Source organism: Dermacentor albipictus, chromosome 7, assembly GCF_038994185.2.
Source record: "Dermacentor albipictus isolate Rhodes 1998 colony chromosome 7, USDA_Dalb.pri_finalv2, whole genome shotgun sequence".
In the NCBI taxonomy this organism is placed as follows: domain Eukaryota; kingdom Metazoa; phylum Arthropoda; class Arachnida; order Ixodida; family Ixodidae; genus Dermacentor; species Dermacentor albipictus.
Window position 1 is genome coordinate 102,792,916 of NC_091827.1, and position 21,527 is coordinate 102,814,442.

Genomic DNA, 21,527 nt, shown 5'->3' on the forward strand with positions numbered 1-21,527 from the left:
AACAATGGGGACAAAGGGCATCCTTGCTTCAGACTTAGCTGAAATTGACCACTTCATTGTATTCCCGGCCTTTCCATACAAGTTGTTTGCGGCTGTCCGACAGCATCGCTACAAGCTGTTCATCTGTGCCTTCGTGTTTGAGAATATCCCATGACAAATCCCTGTCCTCGTTGCTGTACAGGCCTTTTCATCAGGAGGAAAGGGCGTGCGGCAAGCCTTTCCTCCTCCTCTGGCTTGTGCGAACGGGCGTAGCGCTGTTTGAATGTGTTGCCGTCGCGTATTGCGGAACAATTTGGAGATGTTTTAGCTCTTTCACCGCGAAATTTACGTGATATCAGTGCATACGAAGTCGTTTGGGAGCCATTATGTCGCCTATCGGTGCAGCGGTAACTACAGTATTCGGAAGTTTCTCTTGGCTGCAGAAACATGCGACGCGCGTCATCACCCGTGGTGTGTGTGCGCGCTGTGAACTATGTTGGCTCTGTAGGTCTTTATTCAACGAAAACCAGCGGGCTCTCCGAGTTTCTTGCGTGAATTAAGAAAGTTCCTCGCTATCTGATCGCTTGGCGTAAGAATATTGAAAGGGGATTGCATTAAAAGCATTTAACGGCTCTTTCCGAGGACGCAGCCTCCGCAAAACGGGTGAGTGCATCGTACAGGACGGGACGAACAAGATTAAAGAAAAAAACACTGTTTCAATCCCTAACCTTCACACACACACACACACCTTACGATGAATCCTGACCAACTGGCTCAACTTACCGTCTTGATGTACCCAAATGGAATTTGCTTTGCTTTAATCACTTGCTCCGTGGCATTAGCCAGAAGTGCCTTGCTCTTTGGACCCAGCTGTTTCATTAGGTGTATTGGGAATTAATCGGGTCCTGCGGCCCTGTTATTAGGGACATTTCCTTCGGCTTTCATTTTTCAGTAAAGATTTCCTACGTTATGTTTTCAACTCTGAGGCTTCTCTGTTGCAGGATCTGTGTGAGTCCGGGCTACACAGTCTTTTTTTGCCGAAGCTATCCTAATGACGTCAGTGATATAGCGCAGCGCATCGTCTCCTTCAAAGGTGTTAACATTGTCATGCCTTATAGGCGTCTGCGAATTTTTAGCAGGAACTCCAAGTGCCCTCACAATAAAAACGCTCGTAGCGACACCTCATGACGCGTTTTCCGTAGACAAGGCGTTGCGAACGTTTTGGGATAGATGGCAGTCCTTGTCAAAAAGAAAAGAAAAACGAACCTGCATGTTGATGATTACGTCGATGCCAACACTTGACACCCGCAGCTCTCAGCCACCAGGTGGCTTTGCCAAACGATGCAAGACTCGCTATCTTAGAGCACGTTAGAGACGCACCTTAGAGACTCAGAAGAGCCGCCAGTTATTGAGAATCATGTTTGGGAAGGGTGCAACAGAACTTAGTCGGAAAGAAAGGGAGGGGCAGTCGGGACGCTCATCCATCAGGAAGCCAAATGGAAAGGAGTAAATTCACAATGTCAAGAGCATCTTTGGTTAGGTACAATGAGTGGGAAAGGAACTTGGTTGGGCGTTACGTATTTGTGGACCGGAAAAAATTGCACAGAGAAGAATAAAGAGTTAGTGGAATGCATAAGCGCTGATGTTAAGGGTTTCGGGAGCGGTGCTGAAATTGTCCTATTAGGTGACATGAATGCCCACATACAGGATTTAGATGGCTATACCGACAATAACGGGAAGTCAATGCTGGACCTTTGTGAGCAACATAACCTCGTGATCGGGAATACAGGGTCTAAGTGTGAAGGACAGGTCATGTGCGATGTGGGAAATTGGCAATCGACCATTGATTGTTGTCAGATGACAGAAGGAATTCATGATAAGTTGAGAGAAATGGTCATCGATAAGGAAAGGTTTAACACCATAGGGAGTGACCATAAACGCATGATTTTGAAAAGGGGATATGTAGTTGGGAAAAAGAGCAAGGAGAGCAAAATGGCCAGTCCAAATTTGAACGCTGAACAAACAGCAAATGCAGGCACTAGAGTTGAGGAAGAACCTGGTGAATGGCCAAGTAAAGAATGGGTATATGGTGAGCTTCTAAGTGTAATAATGACAGAAATACGGAAAGAGAAACAAGATGTTCATTGGAAAGGAAAAAAGAAGCCGAAAAGCTGGTGGAACAAGGAGATACGAGAAGCGATCGCCGAACGACAGAAAGCATCTCGAGAGCACAGGCAGGCAAAGAAGGCGCAGTTGCCACAGGATGAAGTAACCAGTAAATGGGAAATATACCGGGAGAAAAAGTCTATGGTTCAAATACTGGTGCAGGCAAAATTAAAAGCTGAAAGTGAACGTTGGTTGTCAGAAATACGTGAGAAAAAGAAGGCCGCACCTAGAATATTTTAAAACCACATAAAATTATTAGGCAGGAAGTCAACAATACAACAACATATCCTAGACGAAGATGAAAACAGACTGGAAGGAGAAGCGGCAATAAATTACATCCGAAACGCAACAGCTGAATCTTTCAAAGGCAATGACGAGGTTGTACTTGATGAAAAAAAGAGCATGAAAGAGACCCAAGTGGAAAAGGAGCTGGTGCTGACAAATTTAAACTGGAAGAAAGCGGAAGAGAAAATTCCTAAGAGCACAGCCACAGGGCTAGACGAGGCTCCCGTTAGGCTGGTAAATGAACTAGGACCAAAAAGTAAGGAAGCTCTGGTGAAAGCAGTGGAAAAAACTTAAAAAGATAGACGAATACCAGGCAGTCGGCGAAAAAGTAGAATGAATTTAATTTATAAAGGTAAGGGTGAGAAAGACAGAATTCACTCGTATAGACCGCTGACCATTACATCGGTAATATACAGGCTAGCAATGCAGGCAATCAAATTAAAGCTTCAAGCATGGGCAGAGAATAATGGCATTTTGGGGGAGCTTCAGAATGGCTTCAGAATAGGTAGGAGTTTGGATGATAACTTGTTTGTTCTTACTGAGTGTATTGAAATATCAAAAGCAGAAAGCAGACCATTGTATGTGGCCTTTTTAGATATTACAGGAGCCTACGACAACGTAGACCATAACATTTTGTGGGATATTCTGGAAGGGAAAGGCTTAGGTAACGATTGTCTACAGCTTTTAAGAGAGATTTACCTAGAAAATACCGTTTGCGTTGAATGGGAAGGGATGAGGAGCAAGGAGAAAGTTCATATCGACAAGGGACTGAGGCAAGGGTGCCCTTTATCCCCGCTGCTGTTTATGATGTACATGGTGAGGATGGAGAGGGCGCTAGAAGGAAGTAATATCGGATTTAATCTCTCATACGAACAGGCGGGTACAGTAATAGAACAGCAACTCCCAGGTTTATTTTATGTGGACGACATGATGTTGCTAGCTAACAAGCAAAGTGATTTGCAAAGTCTGGCTAATATCTGTGGACAGGAAATTAAGGCAACAATTTAGGTTTGAAATTTATTGTTAGAAAATCAGGTGTTACGGTATTCAATGAAAACTGTGAACAGACAGTGGAGATACAGGGCCAAGAAATACCTCGGGTAACAGAATATAAATACCTTGGTATATGTATAAACAAAGGCAATGGATACATGGAAACACAGGAAAATACCATAACAGTAAAGGGGAAGAGAAATGCAGCCATAATGAAGCACAGAGCGCTATGGGGATACAATAGGTACGAGGTCCTCCGAGGTATGTGGAAAGGTGTAATGGTTCCAGGACTTACTTTTGGAACTGCGGTTGTTTGCTATAAATCAGGGGTACAATCAGGACTCGACGGGAACCAAAGGTCAGTGGGTTGCCTCGCATTGGGCGCTCACGGGAATACTACATATGAAGCTGTGCAGGGTGATATGGGCTGGACTAGTTTTGAAGTTAGGGAAGCTCGCAGTAAAATTGAGTATGAAGAACGGCTGAGGAATATGGAAAAAAGTAAATTGGCCGGGAGAGTGTTCAGGTATCTGTACAGGAAAAACATTGATTCACAGTGGAGGAAAAGAACTAGGAAGCTTACCAGCAAGTATGCGGCCTGTAGGATGGACAACACAGCAACAAAGAAGGTCAAGCGGTAAGTCAGAGAGGCTGAATTAACCTCATGGTTGGCGGCAATGGAAAAGAAACCTGCCATGAGTAACTACTTAGGAGGAAAAAACGAAATCAGGAAAGAAACCATTTATGATAACTCAAAGGGAAGCTCATTACTTTTCGTATCGAGATCGGGATGCCTTAGAACACGCACCTATAAAGCGAGATATATCAAGGAAGAAGACGCATGTGCTTGCTGCGGTAAAGCTAGGGAAACTACGGAGCATGTTTTATGAGAATGTGAAGACGTCTACCCAGCGGTCGATTTAGGCACCACTGGCCTCCTTGAAGCCATTGGGTTCAGAGGGAGCAGTGGTAAAGCAAACATGTCCGCAATAGACATTAGTAAGAGGTGACTGGAGGATTGGTGGAAGAAATGTAGGGAAACGACAAAAGACGGAGACGTACAAAAGCACAGTTCGCAATAGGGGATCAGAAAATTTGGGTGTGGTAGTTCAGTGTGTTTTTTTTTTCATTGTTCAACTTAGGTAGGATATTAGGCAGTATAGTAGCAAGAGCTTGGTGGCGCAACCCACCGCCCCGTTCCAAAGGGGCGCTCATAGTATCCATCCATTCATCCATCCAGACGGGAAACAACAAAATGACCAATCTTCTCCCATAATTTGGCTCCAACGCAGGACAGTGTGACTGACGGCCTTACGGTGATTACCATAGCTTTGAATGCCATTACTACTCTGGATCAATATCCCCTTTCCCACATATGTGACTTCGGCGCTCGTCTCGCAGGAACCAAATCGTACAGTAAGATGGCTTTGATGAGCGCATACCACCAAATTCCTGTCGAACCCAGCGACATCCCGCAGACAGCAATCACTACTCCATTTGGGCTGTTCGAGTTTGTTCGTATGCCTTACGGTTTGAAGAGTGCGGGGCAAACTTTTCAAAGGTTTATGGAAGAGGTTACGCGCGGACTCCCATTAATTTCTGTCTACCTTAACGACATTCTCGTTGCAAGCCACAAAGACGAACTACATAAAGAGCACATTCGCCTTCTATCTGAGCGACTGGATGAACGCGGCCTATATCTAAAGCCGCACAAATGCATTTTGGCACTTCAAGCTCTGCATTTTCTATACCATTGCATTTCACCCCAAGGCATCAAGCCACTGGAATCACGGGTGCGGGCAATCGATGGCTTCCCCTTTCCAACCTCCTTCAGAAAGGAGCGCGAGTTTCTGTGGCTCATAAATTTTCACAGGCACTTCATACCATCCTGTGTGCAAGTTCGTCAGCCGCATACCGTCCTGCTTTGTCGCGACTCCAAAAAACTGCCTACCTTCCACTGGTGCCCGGAGCACGAGCACTCCTTCCAGGAAGCCAAATCGCGGTTAGCTACGGCAGTTTTGCTGATTGATCCGTTGCGCGATGCCCCAACTCACCTTATGGTAAACGCGGCGACCAAGGCAGCGGGTGCAGTACTACAGTAGCACGACGGCACAGACTGGAGGCCGCTGGGTTTCTTCTCAAAGCGCCTCAAGCTCACAGAAGCTCGCTACAGCACCTTCGGGAGGGAGATGTTTTCCGTCTATTGCGCTGTCAAACATTTTTGTTTTCTTCCTTGAAGGTTATAGCTTTTACATTCTGACCGACCACAAGCCGTTCAACATCGTTTTCAAGTAAAACTGTTCCTCGTGCTCCGAACGTGACCTTCGGTAGCTTTCCTTTATCTTCGAATTTTCTAGACATCCTCCATATCTCTGGGACCAAAAACCAGGCAGCTGACGCACTGTGGTGGCTCTGGATTTCCAAGCTCTTGGCCGCAGCCAGCAAAACGACCGCGAGCTGCACCGATTACGGGAAAAAGGCTCGTCGCTCCAGTTTGCGGAGGCGCCACTTCCCTGTACAACAACATTGTTCACGTGCGACACATCGCAGGCGGCGCCTCGCCCGTTCGCGCCCTATTAGTTTCGGCAGCCAGTATTCCATTCACTGAAAGGGTTGAGCCATCCCTACATCACTGCGACACAGAGGCTTATCATAGACCGCTTCGTATGAGTCATCATCATCATCAGCCTAGTTACGCCCACTGCAGGGCAAAGGCCTCTCCCATACTTCTCCGACTACCCCGGTCATGTACTAATTGTGGCCATGTTGTCCCTGCATACGTCTTAATATCATCCGCCCACCTAACTTTCTGCCGCCCCCTGCTACGCTTCCCTTCCCTTGGAATCCAGTTCGTAACCCTTAGTGACCATCGGTTATCTTCCCTCCTCATTACATGTCCGGCCCATGCCCATTTCTTTTTCTTGATTTCAACTAAGATGTCGTTTACCCGCGTTTGTTGCCTCACCCAATCTGCTCTTTTCTTATCCCTTAACTTTACACCCATCATTCTTCTTTCCATAGCTCGTTGCGTCGTCCTCAATTTTAGCAGAACCCTTTTCGTAAGCCTCCAGGTTTCTGCCGCATATGTGAGTACTGGTAACACACAGCTGTTATACACTTTCCTTTTGAGGGATAGTGGCAACCTGCTGTTCATGATTTGAGAATGCCTGCCAAACGCACCCCAACCCATTCTTAATCTTCTGGCTATTTCAGTCTCATGATCCGGATCCGTGGTCACTACCTGCCCTAAGTAGATGTATTCCCTTACCACTTCCAGTGCTTCGCTACCTATCGTAACCTGCTGTTCTCTTCCGAGACTGTTAAACAATACTTTAGTTTTCTGCAGAATAATTTTCAGACCCACCCTTCTGCTTTGCCTCTCCAGGTCAGTGAGCATGCATTGCAATTGGTCTCCTGAGTTACTAAGCAAGGCAATATCATCAGCGAATCTCAAGTTGCTGAGGTATTCTCCATCAACTTTTATGTCCAATTCTTCCCACTCCAGGCCTCTGAATACCTCCTGTAAACATGCTATGAATAGCATTGGGGATATCGTATCTCCCTGCCTGACGCCTTTCTTTATAGGGATTTTGTTGCTTTCCTTGTGGAGGACTACCGTGGCTGTGGAGCCGCTATAGATATCTTCCAGTATTTTTACATATGGCTCATCTACACCCTGACTCCGTAATGCCTCCATGACTGCTGAGGTTTCGACTGAATCAAACGCTTTCTCGTAATCAATGAAAGCTATATATAAGGGTTGGTTATATTCTGCACATTTCTCTATCACTTGATTGATAGTGTGAATATGGTGTATTGTTGAGTAGCCTTTACGGAATCCTGCCTGGTCCTTTGGTTGACAGAAGTCTAAGGTGTTCCTGATTCTATTTGCGATTACCTTAGTAAATACTTTGTAGGCAACGGACAGTAAGCTGATCGGTCTATAATTTTTCAAGTCTTTGGCGTCCCCTTTCTTATGGATTAGGATTATGTTAGCGCTCTTCCAAGATTCCGGTACGCTCGTGGTTATGAGGCATTGCGTATACAGGGTGGCCAGTTTCTCTAGAACAATCTGACCACCATCCTTCAACAAATCTGCTGTTACCTGATCCTCCCCAGCTACCTTCCCCCTTTGCATAGCTCCTAAGGCTTTCTTTACTTCTTCTGGCGTTACCTGTGGGATTTCGAATTCCTCTAGGCTATTCTCTCTTCCACTATCGTAATGGGTGCCGCATGGTACTGTATAAATCTCTATAGAACTCCTCAGGCACTTGAACTATCTCATCCATATTAGAAACGATATTGCCGGCTTTGTCTCTTAACGCACACATCTGATTCTTGCCTATTCCTAGTTTCTTCTTCACTGTTTTTAGGCTTCCTTCGTTCCTGAGAGCCTGTTCAATTCTATCCATATTATGGTTCCTGATGTCCGCTGTCTTACGCTTGTTGATTAACTTGGAAAGTTCTGCCAGTTCTGTTCTAGCTGTAGGGTTAGAGGCTTTCATACATTGGCGTTTCTTGATCAGACCTTTCGTCTCTTGCGATAGCTTACTCGTTTCCTGTCTAACGGCGCTACCACCGACTTCTATTGCGCACTCCTTAATGATGTCCATGAGATTGTCGTTCATTGCTTCAACACTAAGGTCCTCTTCCTGAGTCAAAGCCGAATACCTGTTCTGTAGCTTGATCCGGAATTCCTCTAGTTTTCCTCTTACCGCTAACTCATTGATTGGCTTCTTGTGTACCAGTTTCTTCCGTTCCCTTCCCAAGTCTAGGCTAATTCGAGTTCTTACCATCCTATGGTCACTGCAGCGTACAGTCGCCCAAATCTTTAACTGGTGTGCGGGAGCGGCGACTTTTCCGGGCGTCAGCGCCGTATGACGCGGCGAGGCTGGAAACAGCCTAGTAGACGATGGGCCCAGCTGAGCGCGCTTTGTCCGCATGCGCTTAGCCTCAGACTGTTTCCAGCCTCGCCCCGTCAAACGGCGCTGACGCACGGAAAAGTCGCCGCTCCCGCACACCAGTTAAAGATTTGGGCGACTGTACCTTGCCGAGCACGTCCACATCTTGTATGATGCCAGGGTTCGCGCAGAGTACGAAGTCGATTTCATTTCTAGTCTCACCATTCGGGCTCCTCCACGTCCACTTTCGGCTAACCCGCTTGCGGAAAAAGGTATTCATTATCCGCATATTATTCTGTTCTGGAAACTTTACTAATAATTCTTCTTTGCTATTCCTAGAGCCTATGCCATATTCCCCCACTGACTTGTCTCCAGCCTGCTTCTTGCCTACCCTAGCATTGAAGTCGCCCATCAGTATAGTGTGTTTTGTTTTGACTTTACCCATCGCCGATTCTACATCTTCATAAAAGCTTTCGACTTCCTGGTCATCATGACTGCATGTAGGGGCATAGACTTGTACCACCTTCAATTTGTACCTCTTACTAAGTTTCAGAACAAGACCTGCCACCCTCTCGTTAATGCTATAGAATTCCTGTATGTTACCAGCTATTTCCTTATTAATCAGGAATCCGACTCCTAGTTCTCGTCTCTCCGCTAAGCCCCGGTAACATAGTACATGCCCGCTTTTTAGCACTGTATATGCTTCTTTTGTCCTCCTAACCTCACTGAGCCCTATTATATCCCATTTACTACCCTCTAATTCCTCCAAGAACACTGCTAGACTCGCCTCACTAGATAGCGTTCTAACGTTGAACGTTGCCAGGTTCAGATTCCAATGGCGGCCTGTCCGGAGCCAGGTATTCTTAGCACCCTCTGCAACGTCACAGATCTGACCGCCGCCGTAGTCAGTTGCTTCGCGGCTGCTGGGGACTGAGGGCCGGGGTTTAAAAATTAAATTAAATTATGGGGTTTTACGTGCCAAAACCCCTTTCTGATTATGAGGCACGCCGTAGTGGAAGACTCCGGAAATTTCGACCACCTGGGGTTCTTTAACGTGCACCTAAATCTAAGTACACGGGTGTTTTCGCATTTCGCCCCCATCGAAATGCGGCCGCCGTGGCCGGGATTCGATCCCGCGACCTCGTGCTCAGCAGCCTAACACCATAGCCACTGAGCAACCACGGCGGGTATGGGCCGGGGTTTGATTGTTGTATTCATATAGGAGGTTGTGGCCAAGTACTGCACCAGGGTGGCCAATCCTGCTCTGATGAGAGAGTGCGTTACCGGTTCTGGTCACCGGGATCAGGCCGCACGCCAGGCCTGTTTGTTCAATTTTCTCAACACACGGTTGTTTTTTTTGTGCTTTCCGGTGGAGAATTGCGTGGCACCGGGATTTGAATCACGGTCCTCTTGCACTGGAGACGGATACTCTACCGTCCCTGCAGGAGTTATATTAAAAATTAAATTATGGGGTTTTACGTGACAAAACCACTTTCTGATTATGCACGCCGTAGTGGAGGACTCCGAAAATTTCGACCACCTGGGGTTCTTTAACGTGCACCTAATTCTAAGTACACGGGTGTTTTCGCATTTCGCCCCCATCGAAATGCGGCCGCCGTGGCCGGGGTCCGTTCCCGCGACCTCGTGCTCAGCAGTCTAACACCATAACCACTGAGCAACGACGGCGGGTCCCGCAGGAGTTGTACGCCTCATTTAACCTACAGTGGTGCCCTATTTGATCAGTAAAAGTGGACGAATCTGAGCTCGGTTATACCGCATGGATGGCACTCGGCTAGAGAACCTGGTATTTATGACCTGCACATGTGTGGCCACACATAATTGAGGATATATAATAATTTTTAGGAGGGTTTCCGTACAGTAATAAAATGAAGGAAAAGACATTAACATAAAAGAAAAAAAAAGAAAAAAAGCAACATAATCTGTGATTTGGACTCGTGACCCTTCAATGTTGCCCGGAACGGTAGCTCAGTCGGTTGGTTCGTCAAGCCACCGGTTAATGTCAAGCGCCATAGCTTTTGCTCCGAGCCTCATACTTATGTGGAAAGGGACTGCTGTTGTCCGCGACAGTCGATTTTTGCTGATTCTGTGTGGTTGGAAGGCATAATTTCTTGGAAAAATGGCCGCCAGAGGAGCAGCGTGAACTCGAGCGGCTTTATAGACGTATGAGTAGGGATCAACAAAGGAGTTCGAAGCTGCGCAAGAAACTGCCAAGCTTGTCAAACCGTGAAAGTGACTCGGCACAAGCGTTCAGCGGTGCAGCCGTTTCGACTACCAGAGAGCCGTTTCGATAACGTGCATTTAGACTTGGTGGGGCTTCTTCCACCTTGCCAAGGTTTCAGGTTCCTTCTCACGTTTGTCGACCGGTACTCAAGGTGGTCTGAGGTGACGTCACTGTGAGATATCACGGCCGAAACAGTTGCGACAGCATTTGTTGCTACGTGGGTATCGCGGTACAGTTGCCCTTTGCGAATAACTACTGACCGAGGCCGACAATTCCAAAGCTAGCTTTTTTCTGCCCTGGCGAGACTGCTCGGCACGCGCCTGCATAACACCGCGGCCCACCACCCGCAGACCAACGGCACGGTCGAGCGTCTCCACCGACAACTGAAGGCGTCACTCGCCGCCACGCTCGACCGACAGCACTAAGTGGAAAGGCTATCCCTAGTACTAGTGGGGCTGCGAACAACCACCTAGGATGACCTCGGACTACGCGCAGTCGGGATGCTCTATGGATCAGCAATCTGCGTTGCAGGCCAGTTTTTCCGCACCCAGCAAGGCAGCGGCGCAGTGCTTAGAGAGGCCACATTCCTGGCTCGACTAGCACCTGCACCCCCAGGAATCGTCTACGGACAGGCTGTGCTTAGTTTTATGACAATGGAAACAACCACGCACGTGTTTCTGCGGCGCGACTCTGTCAAATCTCCGTTGACTCCTTCCTATGAAGGCCCCTTTCGTGTGGCTTCGCGTTCAGAGAAAACCTTGAAGATTGTAGTACGCGACAAAGAAAGAGAGAGTGCCGTGTGACCCCGTGCAACCCGCCTATTTTGAACATAACTGCTTTATTCCTCCCGCCATTCACACCTAAAACTCTGGCATGCAAGGGGGGGGGGGGGGGAGGGCTTGCAGCGATCGTCAGTCACTGTGATTTGCACCCCGCTTCTACGAAATTAGATTACCTCGCCTGACCTACACGTGAGGGTCATTGCCCCTGCCCTTTCTTGGGACGTTAGGTGGCAGGCCGACAGGGGCGTCACCACTGCCACTTGGCAAACCTTTTTTAGTGTGGAATAAAGCCAGTGTACTTTTCGTTCTCAACCTGTCAAAACGTGTATTACTTGTTTCCGCTAAACCAAGTTCCTAACAATTTCGTTTGTGCTCTCACTCAAGAGTTTCCAATAACATACCGGAGGGAACTTTGGCGCTGCAGTCGTTGACCTACAATGAGAATTATGGGAAATACATGAATTTGTGTGAAATTCGTGATTGTGGATTCAGACGTCCTTGTGGCTTTGTTTATTACGCTTTATATGCCTTTATTGTAAATTTCAAAGCAATCTATACTCTTTGAAGTTCGCAAGACGATGCGAATGCGCGCATTCGCTACGAATTGCAACGATTGAGCTTGTCGAGGTGGACAAATCGAAACGTGCCAAGCATGTCAAGGCGATCGCATGCCCGGAATAAATCCATAAGGGCGTTTCACATCCCTTTCCGGCGAATGCGTTCGTGGTGTAATGGTTTCAATATCAGGCTTCTGTGCTAAGGTTTAGTGTTCGAATCCTGCCGTCGGACAATGTAATGTTTATTTAATTATATGTTACGCTGTACATTGTTGAAAATGACGAGCTCACAAAGTCGCGAAGCCGTTTCAATCTAGAAGGACGAAGTTTAGGCAAAATATGTACTTCCCATAATTCCCATGGTGGGTCAACCCCTCCCATTACAGCTCCCGTAGACACTAGCGCCACAGTGCTGTCTAGTAATTATTGTATGAAACTCTGTGCTCTCACCGTGAGTTAGCTGTGGCGCTGCAAGCGCGGCCATTGAGGGGAAAAGGAAAACAGCGACACGAGAAGGCGCCAGCAGAATGAAAATAAAGCTAGTTGTCACCGAGATGCTGGGGCGAACGCCTGTACCCAGGCTGCGCGCACGTCCCTACAAGAGTAATGGTGGGAAAAAGGCAGGGGTGAGTCGATAAAGCCATGGTCATCACAGGCAAAGGCAACCTCACGAGATAAAGCAAATGGGCAGAGGCATACGCTACAAAAGGATACGGTGCAGTTAGGCTGCGTAGGCTAGTTTACCATTAGCCACCACCCTGACCTAAATAGGATGCAAATACAAAATCATCATCTCTAGAAAGCCCTTAACCCCTTCCGTGCTGGTGTTGGCAGCTGAGGACATTTCATGGAATTTCCACACAATTCATGGAAGGAAGGTGAATACAAAAAGTGAAACTTTCTACGTGAAGCCAGCATAGTCTTGGGGTGATTGCCAGAAGTGTATGTCAAGTGGTGCGATACAATAAGTGTTCTGCACAAAATTCAAACTAAGAAAATCACTACTAGCAGTACTACACCTATTTTCACTTAAGGTTATCATCAGGGCCAAACAACTTGGGCATCTAGCCTGATAATAGTATTGTACAATAAAAATACGCTATATGGCAGCTCAGGAAAATACATGACCGAAATGATTTTCGTGACTCCTATAATAGCTCATTTGGCGCTGTGCGAATTTGCCGCCATCAGGGCTCAGTGGTTGTAAAATTGAGATTGGGAGTATTCAAATTGTTTTCTTTGCCATGTATGCGGAAGCGTTTTATTGAAGCATACCGGGCATTTTTGTTGAGTTTTGTGTATTTACCCGTTAAGAACTGTTATCTAGGTTAAAATGTGATAAAACACCATAGGAAGTCCGGTGCATGCAGATATTTTATCAATAAAAACAAAGGAGACTCATTTGACTGGTATGTCTAACCTGTTAGCTAGGTGTAAAAGACACTGAAAATTGCTTTCAGTAGCTTGGCCTACTAATACCGAGAACTCAGAGTGAACCGAGACTGGGTCAGGATGTCTGATCACCTGTGATAAGCTTTTCATTTTTATAATTACATTGTCTTGCTTGAACATTACAAGAGCGAACATTGTGTCTGACAGAAATAAAATCTAACTTTTCACTCCCTACAATATATTATACAAGAAAGTTGTACATTTTTCAGACTACATCACGTGTTTACTCAGAACGCTTGAGCCCTGGTGACGCCTTTTGATACCATATCCGTAATCTTGTTAAATATTGTAAAATAAAAATTTTGATTTGTGTACCGTGCTTCTGAAGACACTTTCACACTAAATATATCAAGAAAAAAATCATCTCTGCCTAAAGAAAAACAAAGAACAGGGCCTAAAGGGTTAAACACACGCCCACATCCTGCACATTTCTCGTTCAATGGTATCTTTTTGTTTCCTAGAATGTGTCAACGCCGTTTCTTTTTATTTTCGTAGGGTTGCGCTTGCATATGATGTCGTCTCACCCGCCCCCTTTTGTGGGACTTCGATAGATCGCAATCTCTACTGCTTAAAAAAAAAGATCCCACACGGGCCATAGACGTTGTCATACCGTTCTGTTTCGGCTTGTGTGGTACCTCTAAACATCAATCTCTTCACGATGAATAAGCTGCGATTTGATTTAATTCCTACTTTGCAGGTCTCGAACCCCATAGGCGGCGTCTTCAGTATAGCAAAATGGTCCTCCAGTGGCACATCATCGCAGGTGGCGCGGAAAAGAACCATCAGCACGAAAGGACAGGTGCGTTTTTGTGGCGCTCATTGAGGCGGGTGACCTCAAGGTCACGTGTCATTTAGATGCGGCCCTAGCGAACGCATGCTCCACATTGTTTAGAGTCGAGCACAATATGGCTTTGGCTAAATAAGTTACAAATCAGTAGCGCATTCTATAGGGAAGCAGTGTTGGGAAAGATGCTGGACTGATAATTATCTGTGTTTCATTTCGTTAACAGTCTTTAAATAGCCCACGCAGACCACACGCGCACCTAGTCGTTAGCGAACCTGATGCAGTTCCCCGCGCATTGCTTTAGAGATTATCAGCGCGCCATCGGCGCTTTCGCGCCCAGGTGCCGAAAGCGCACTGGTGCTGCGCTTGTTCTCAACGTAGAGAGAAGCACAGAGCAAAAATTAATTTTATGTAATGGCTCACGAACGTCGATGACACAAAGTGTAAGACTGCACGAATATACGTACTTTAATGTTGTGAACCCAGCAGCAAGGCACTGGACTGGGGCCCTCTGAGTACCTAGCCACTTTATTAAGTAACGTTTTCTCTCTTTCCCTGGACAGGATATGGAAGAAGAGGTCAAGCTAAAGCTGAAAGCCAAGTATATTGTAATTGGAAATACAAGAAGGCAACAAGGAATCCAATAAATTCAATGGCAATTAAACGGTAAACGCGAGACCAATGCGTTTGCATTACGTCGTATCTGTTTGAGGTCCAGGATCCATGATTTAGACCGCATTCACTGCATTGCAAGGGGCAATTCAAGAGGTCACTCGACACACGTCTTGCTTCTCCATGGAGTGAATTGTAACTGAAGGTGCTCTGGAGCAGACCACCTTCCTTTGCACGACATGACAAATAAGTTCTGCGGAAGCCCGCAAGGCAGAGGAAAGTACATGAAAGGAAAAAATTGCCCCCCCCCCCCCCCCCCCCCCCGAAGCGTAGCACGAAGTTACAAAGGAGACCCATACAGGTATATCAGAGAGAAAGCCTAACAGTTGAAGAAAAATTCGTCCTGTTTCGGATTCCGGAACAGGACAAATTTGCACGCACTGTGGGAATCCATATGCGAAGCATTTTGTACGTACCACACCATTCAGCATTGTTTGGCATTCCTCACAGCGTCACTAGATGAACCAACGTGTTGTGTTTGTGAAAACTGAGTTGCGTGTAGTGGGTCGCGGGCGCACGTGTGTGTGACGCCAGCAGCGCGGCGACAGCAAGGTCGAAGACCGTCGTACAGCAGCGAAGGCATACCTGTGCAAGCCGTTCGGCGTAAGCTTACGGCATTGCGATTGCTTGGGTTATGCGTGGGTAGCGGAGGAGCGTAAGCGAGATAAATACGGCTTGAGACGTCATAAGCAGCTACGGGACGCACACTGGTACGTACCTATGGCTATGTCATGTGGCGTATGTTAAACCGACGACTGGTACGTACCTATGGCTATGTCATGTGGCGTATGTTAAAACGACGATGGCAGTTGTACTCCGGCGAACAAACGTTAAAACATGAAAAACTTGGGCGAACTTGAAGTTGGCACAACGCCGCAGTTTCTGAAATAGCGCAAACTGCTACCAAGGAAGTGCTGAGTAAAGTGCCTCGGTCTCGGATATACTGTTGCCTAACGCTGCCCTGAGAGCGCGAGTTGTCACAAGGAAAGAAGGCGAGGAAGCGGCACGTGTCGATCGCGCTGAGTATTTCAAAAAGCTCGCTGCCTTTCGAACTAGAGAATTATGCGTGCGATCGTGATATAGCGCGTAGAAAGATAGCAATGTCATTTGTCCAGAGTATGACAGCATTGTGCATGCTCTGGAAAAGGTTAAAAAACATTGTTCGTTAAGCGAAAGTGCGGTGAACTGGGCAAAATGCCTGGGATTCTGGCATGGTGACTGGCTTGGGATGCCAGATATTTTCGGTGACATCAATTTCGTTAACACACTGGTGTAATATCTAGGGGCAGCCCTGCAATACTACAAGGACAATGAACCGTACTGGCAAGAACAGTGGACCGAATCACACGGTAGGACAAGAGAATGCAATGGTCCATATTTTCCAGAGAAAGTGTCGGTAACTTGTTTCCGGTCAGTAAAACTTGGTACGCGCTACAGGATCTTCAATGCTCGAGGATTAACATCCACAAGTTTCCCCGAGTATTTGGATTGTTCGTGTGGGGATCCAGGGGTACAAGAACAAGTCGGACAAACCTCTCTTTGCGCCAGATAATAAACGGCTTTTTGTCCTTACGTAAAAGACCTTGCAAAAGACCCTTTCCTACGCACAATGTGGCAGCTTCGTCTGAGCAAACCACTGCCGTACATTGTAGTACCCGCGAATAATTTGCCAGGAAGCCTACATGACTTTCTAAACTAAGAAGTTCTAGCCTGCCTGCTTGGTTTTCCGCTTGAATATTTTGCTGCTGTGACATGAAAAAGGTTGTAGAAGGCCCTATGTGATGTTATGCTTCTTGTACCTTTATATGGGTCAAGGTACCCTGTAGGACTAGGGAAAGATTTACTAAAAAGGGTAAATAAAATGATGGTACCTGCAAGAATGAAAACACTTTTTCCCCAACTACATACATGTACGCTTGCTGTCAAACCTTGGCTGGCAGAAAAGGGCATATACGTGTCATGGGGAACGCACTGCATAATATGTAGAATGTTGGCGTTGGGCACACAGCTTGTGAGAAAGCTTTAGAAGAGTTTCGAAGAAGTTCTACAAGAGCCGGAAATACATCTTTGGTGGAAAAGCGTTTCGAGTCAAGAACGGGGAGCGCACGCTTGGCGCTCAGGCCTTTTATATTTGAGCGAACTGCTTCACTGGAGCTCGACTGTGCAGCGTCGCACAGGGCTTTCCTCTTGCAATGCGGCCTTTGGAGGCTTATTTTGCCAAAAGTCCACCCTGAATCCCTTGTTCTCGCTGAAAAAAGTGCGTAACATTAAGGACGTTCAAATGCAACGCTCATTGTTGTTTTTCGTGCCGGCCTATGGATGTGACGTTGTTTGATGACTTTGTCCCACCACGCGCTAATGCCAAGCCAAAGGGTCTCTTAAATTACTGTGGAGCTTGGCGTCTGACATTTCACATTCTTAGAGCCATGGTTTAAATATGTCAACCTCTCTCGCAGCACGTCGAAGCGAATGAGAAAGCTCAAGAAAAGACCATGCACCGCGGCAAGGTGATCATGCTGGTGGTCGTCCCAGCGCTGGTCCTCTTGATAGCCGCGATCGCGGCTGTCATCTACATGATCACCCTGGAAAAGCCCCGAAAGCGCGTGGACACGTGCACGAGCGACGACTGCGCTGCCTTTGGCCGAGAGCTACGCGCGGCCGTCAACTGGTCGGTCGACCCGTGCCAAGACTTCCACGCGTTCGTGTGCGGCGGATGGAGCGACCCCAAGCGACGACAAACGACCGAGTCGCGCATGGTGGCTGCCGCCTTGGATCTGGCGATCGCGGAAGCTAAAGCCGACGTGACGTATCGCAGCAAGGCGACGCAGTTCTTCGAGAGTTGCACCATGGCCGGTAAGTGGGCGCAGGATAACCTGAAAGAATTCGCGGATCTCCGGCGCTCCTTGGGCCTGCCCTGGCCCGAGTATAAGCCCAGCGGCGCAACGCACCCGCTCGACATCATGGTGAACCTGGCGCTTAACTGGGAAATGAACTTCCTGTTCGACCTCGGCACTGTTACCGTAAGGAATTCTACCGCGCTGCTCGTCTCCCGCGGTCGCCTGGATGCCGTGTGGGAGGAGAAGTCGCGCAGTGTCAGGACGATCGAAACGTACGAGCATAACGTGACTGCTTACTACCAAGTCCTCAACACCAACAGTGCGCGATCTGGCGTGGGAGCAGCTGACCTCCTCGACATCGAGACGGCCTTTCTCAACGCGAAGCTCGAGTTCCTATACGACACTCCTCGGCAAGAATGGTTCGAAGTCACCGCACTGGACTACAAGACGCCGTCTGTTCGGGTGGGCTCGTGGCTCGCTCTTCTGACGAAGCATGACAGGGAGTTCGTATGGACCGGCGGGGACACCGCGATTGTCGAGGATTGCAAAATATTGGAGAGCATCGACAAGCTGCTGAAGGGCATGGACCACGACAAGCTGATCATCGGGCTCTCGTGGATGTTCATTCAGACGCACCTCTGGGCTGTTCTTGGGGATCCTTCACTAAGATTCGGCGGCATCTACGAGAACCCTACACAAATGCAGGAGCGCGGCTGCATGGAATACGTCGAATCTCGTCTAGGGCTGCTCGGCTGGGCGACGACGCTAACCAAGCGCTTTGGCACGACGGAGAACCGACTTCACATCGCCAGTTTTCTGCATCGAATCAACGGTCATACGAAGCGCCTAGTAAACAGGCTCAGCTGGATGGACCACGATAGCAAGCAGATGATCTTCTCGAAGCTGGACAAGATGACCCGCACCATACTGCCAGGGGACAACTTCTTCGACGCTAAGAAACGCGATAGGCTGTACTCCATCTTTCCCGAAATGCGCGGCAAGACATTCATGACAAATCTAGTCAAGACGTCCGAGATCTACCGGGCGCTACGCAACCACAAATACTTCGCGGACGTGTACAGCGTTCGCATGTTTCCCCGGTTCGGTCGCGAGCGTTACCTCTACCTGCCAGACTTGATGATGCTCGCGTTAGTGAACTTGAGCCCGCCGATGTACTACAAGGAGGCGACGCTGGCGATGAAATACGGTGGCCTAGGCTCCTTCGCGGCTCGACAGATGGCCAGGACATTCGACGATGTCGGCGTAAAGGTAGACGACTTGGGCAAGCACCGACTGTGGCTCGGAGCAGAGGCGGCAGCAACGCACGAGATCAAGGCTAACTGCAACGTGCACTCCGGCTCGGACAGCTCGCGGTGGCGCCCAATGCGCGCGCTGCCCGTCATGCCCGGGCTGGAGATTGCCTACGAGGGCTTCTCGGCGGCCGTGGCGGCTGACTTTCAAGCTCTGGAAGACTTCAAGGTGCTTCATCTGGAAGAGTTCACAGACTTCCAGATCTTTTTCCTGGCGCAGTGTTACGCAGTGTGCGCAAAGCGGCCGCAAACCATGCGCGATGAGTGCAACGTTCCGGCCAAGAACTCGCCCAGTTTCGCAAAAGTGTTCCACTGTCCCGCAAACGCTCCCATGAACCCGCCAGACAAATGCACTTTTTTTTACTAGTAAACAATTTGGGCAGTTGTAACGTTTTTAATGTTCGAACGCTGCCCACGTCGGTGAACAGCGGCACAGCGATGTAAGTTTAATATGAATGGCGTCGGAGCGTCGCGGAAGCTGCGCGCCTTAAAATTGAGTGGTGCCGTGGTATTTTACATAGAGTTTCGTACAATAATTACTAAAGGGAACTCTGGCCCTGCACTCATTGTACCACAATGGCAATGACGGGAAGTACATGGATTTGTCTGATCTTCGTGCATGTGGATTCAGACGTTCTTGTGGCTTTGTATATTACGCTATTTTATTGTCGTAAATTTCAGCGCAATTTATACTCTTGGAAGTGCAGAAGACGCTGCGAACACGCACAATTGCCATTAATGGCAAGGATTGAGCTTGTCCAGGTGGTCAAATCGAAACGAGCCAAACGTCTCAAGACACTGGCATGCCCGCGACAAATTCATAGGGGCGTTTTATTCCCTTGTCGATACACACATCCGTGGCTTAATAGTTTCAATTTAAGGCTTCTGTGTTAGAGTTCCTGTGTTCGAATCCTGCTGTCAGACATCTTTAATGATGTTGTTAGTAATTTATTACGCAGTACATTATTGAGAATGACGAGTTTACAAAGTCGCAAAGCCGTTTCAAGCAAAAAGGACGACGTTTAGGCAAATCCACGTGATTCCCACAATTCCCATGCTGGTGCAATCGTTCTCATTGCAGCTCCCGTAGACACTAGCGCCACAGTTCCCTCTAGTAATTATTGTACGAAACTCTGTGGTATTTTAGTGTCGTAGAAAATACGTTGTCAGCGTCACAGCCGGCGCTGGCATCGCGCGAGCGAAAAATATTCCAGGCGCCATTAGCTCCCGTATTGGAGAACGCAACTTAAGCTGAAGCCCGTGCTTACTTAAATCGTGAACGGGCCGGAGGAAACGCAATGAGCGCCATCGGCATGAGACATTCACGCTAGGCGTCACTCCTGAAGTTGCGTTTTCCGAATACGACAGTAAAGTTCTATCACTAATGCTGCTCATACCTTGTCTTGAATTCTTTAAAAAGTTATTCCTCGGAATTTCGAGAATTACAGCCTATAAACAAACAATTTTAAAGAAACAAAACACCGATTGCGCATTCCTTGTATGTTAAATCTTCGCAGACTGAAATATCAAAAGTTCGAAACAATAAAAGATCGGCCCACGCAAGAGATCGCGTTATGCCAGAAAGCTCGCCTTCGAGCAGAGCGTTCACTGCCGGTTTTTCCCGGCAAACATTACGGTTACATTTCACTCGCGCCTCTCGACGCGGCCACAGACAATGGAATGATTAATAATATCCACCTACCTATCGCGGTGAGGAGCCCTCCGATAACTTTCTACTTCTTCATAGCATAAATTAATCACAGCTTAGTCGTTGCTGCCGATCGACAGATCTGTCCCAGTTTAACTCGTTCTTGTAATCGCTTTGGTTGTCCACTGTTGTTGTCCACATGCGCGAAGTGTACATGTTGCGTCTTTAATTGATCATTTGACAGGCTCGGCCCTAGATGTGGCGCATGCCTCTTTCAGGCAACCATTCATTGCACTTTGCGCGAAGTGTATACACTATGTCTGACTCGTCGCGGATAATTCAAGTGAGTTTTTAGACATGTAGGCTCCCGTGGGCTGGTCTTTTCCGCCATAACCTAGCCTCACCGCCTGCGGGTTTATCTGACTGAGTTATCTCGGTTGCTTGATTGCTATGGCCAGAAGTTCAAATCCTTGCTTTTCTAAGTGTCCTATTAGAAATGTTCCATTTGTAGCTATGTGACTGAGGTGGGGGCGTGGAGCAGAAGCAGAACATCGGACTTCTAATCTGAAGATCGTGAGCGCGAATCCTCCTCCAGTACACCACATCTCCGGGCTTGGAGTGGCGCCTGACACCGGCAAAAGTGCAGAGATCCAGTGGTTCTTTACTAGCCAGGTGCAACCAAATTAGAAATCCCCACAAAGCTTCAACATGACACTCCCTCACCAGAACAGGAATTGGCCTTCCCGGTACAGTATTGGGCCACTGCCTCCATCATGACTACTACAGTTAAACTATGTCCCTCAGTCCACAGCTATTACGGAGCACCTGACCAAGAGAGTGGTCAGACCTGCAACGCAGTAGAGGGTGCTAAGAACCTCTGGAACCGGACAGGCCGCCACTGGACGTCAAACCTGGCAAC

The 21,527-nt window shown here is 47.8% G+C and overlaps 1 protein-coding gene across 1 annotated transcript in view; it reads left to right on the plus strand.

Annotated features, from left to right (window-relative positions):
- LOC135913999 (neprilysin-1-like) overlaps positions 1-19,349 on the plus strand; it is a 38,835-nt gene extending 19,486 nt beyond the window's left edge. Inside the window, exons 5-6 of the mRNA XM_065446700.2 lie at positions 14,055-14,156; positions 17,270-19,349. Coding sequence (XP_065302772.2) covers positions 14,055-14,156; positions 17,270-19,327 — 2,160 coding nt within the window. The 3' untranslated portion in view covers positions 19,328-19,349. The remainder of the gene's footprint in view (positions 1-14,054; positions 14,157-17,269) is intronic.
- Positions 19,350-21,527: the final 2,178 nt, after the last annotated feature.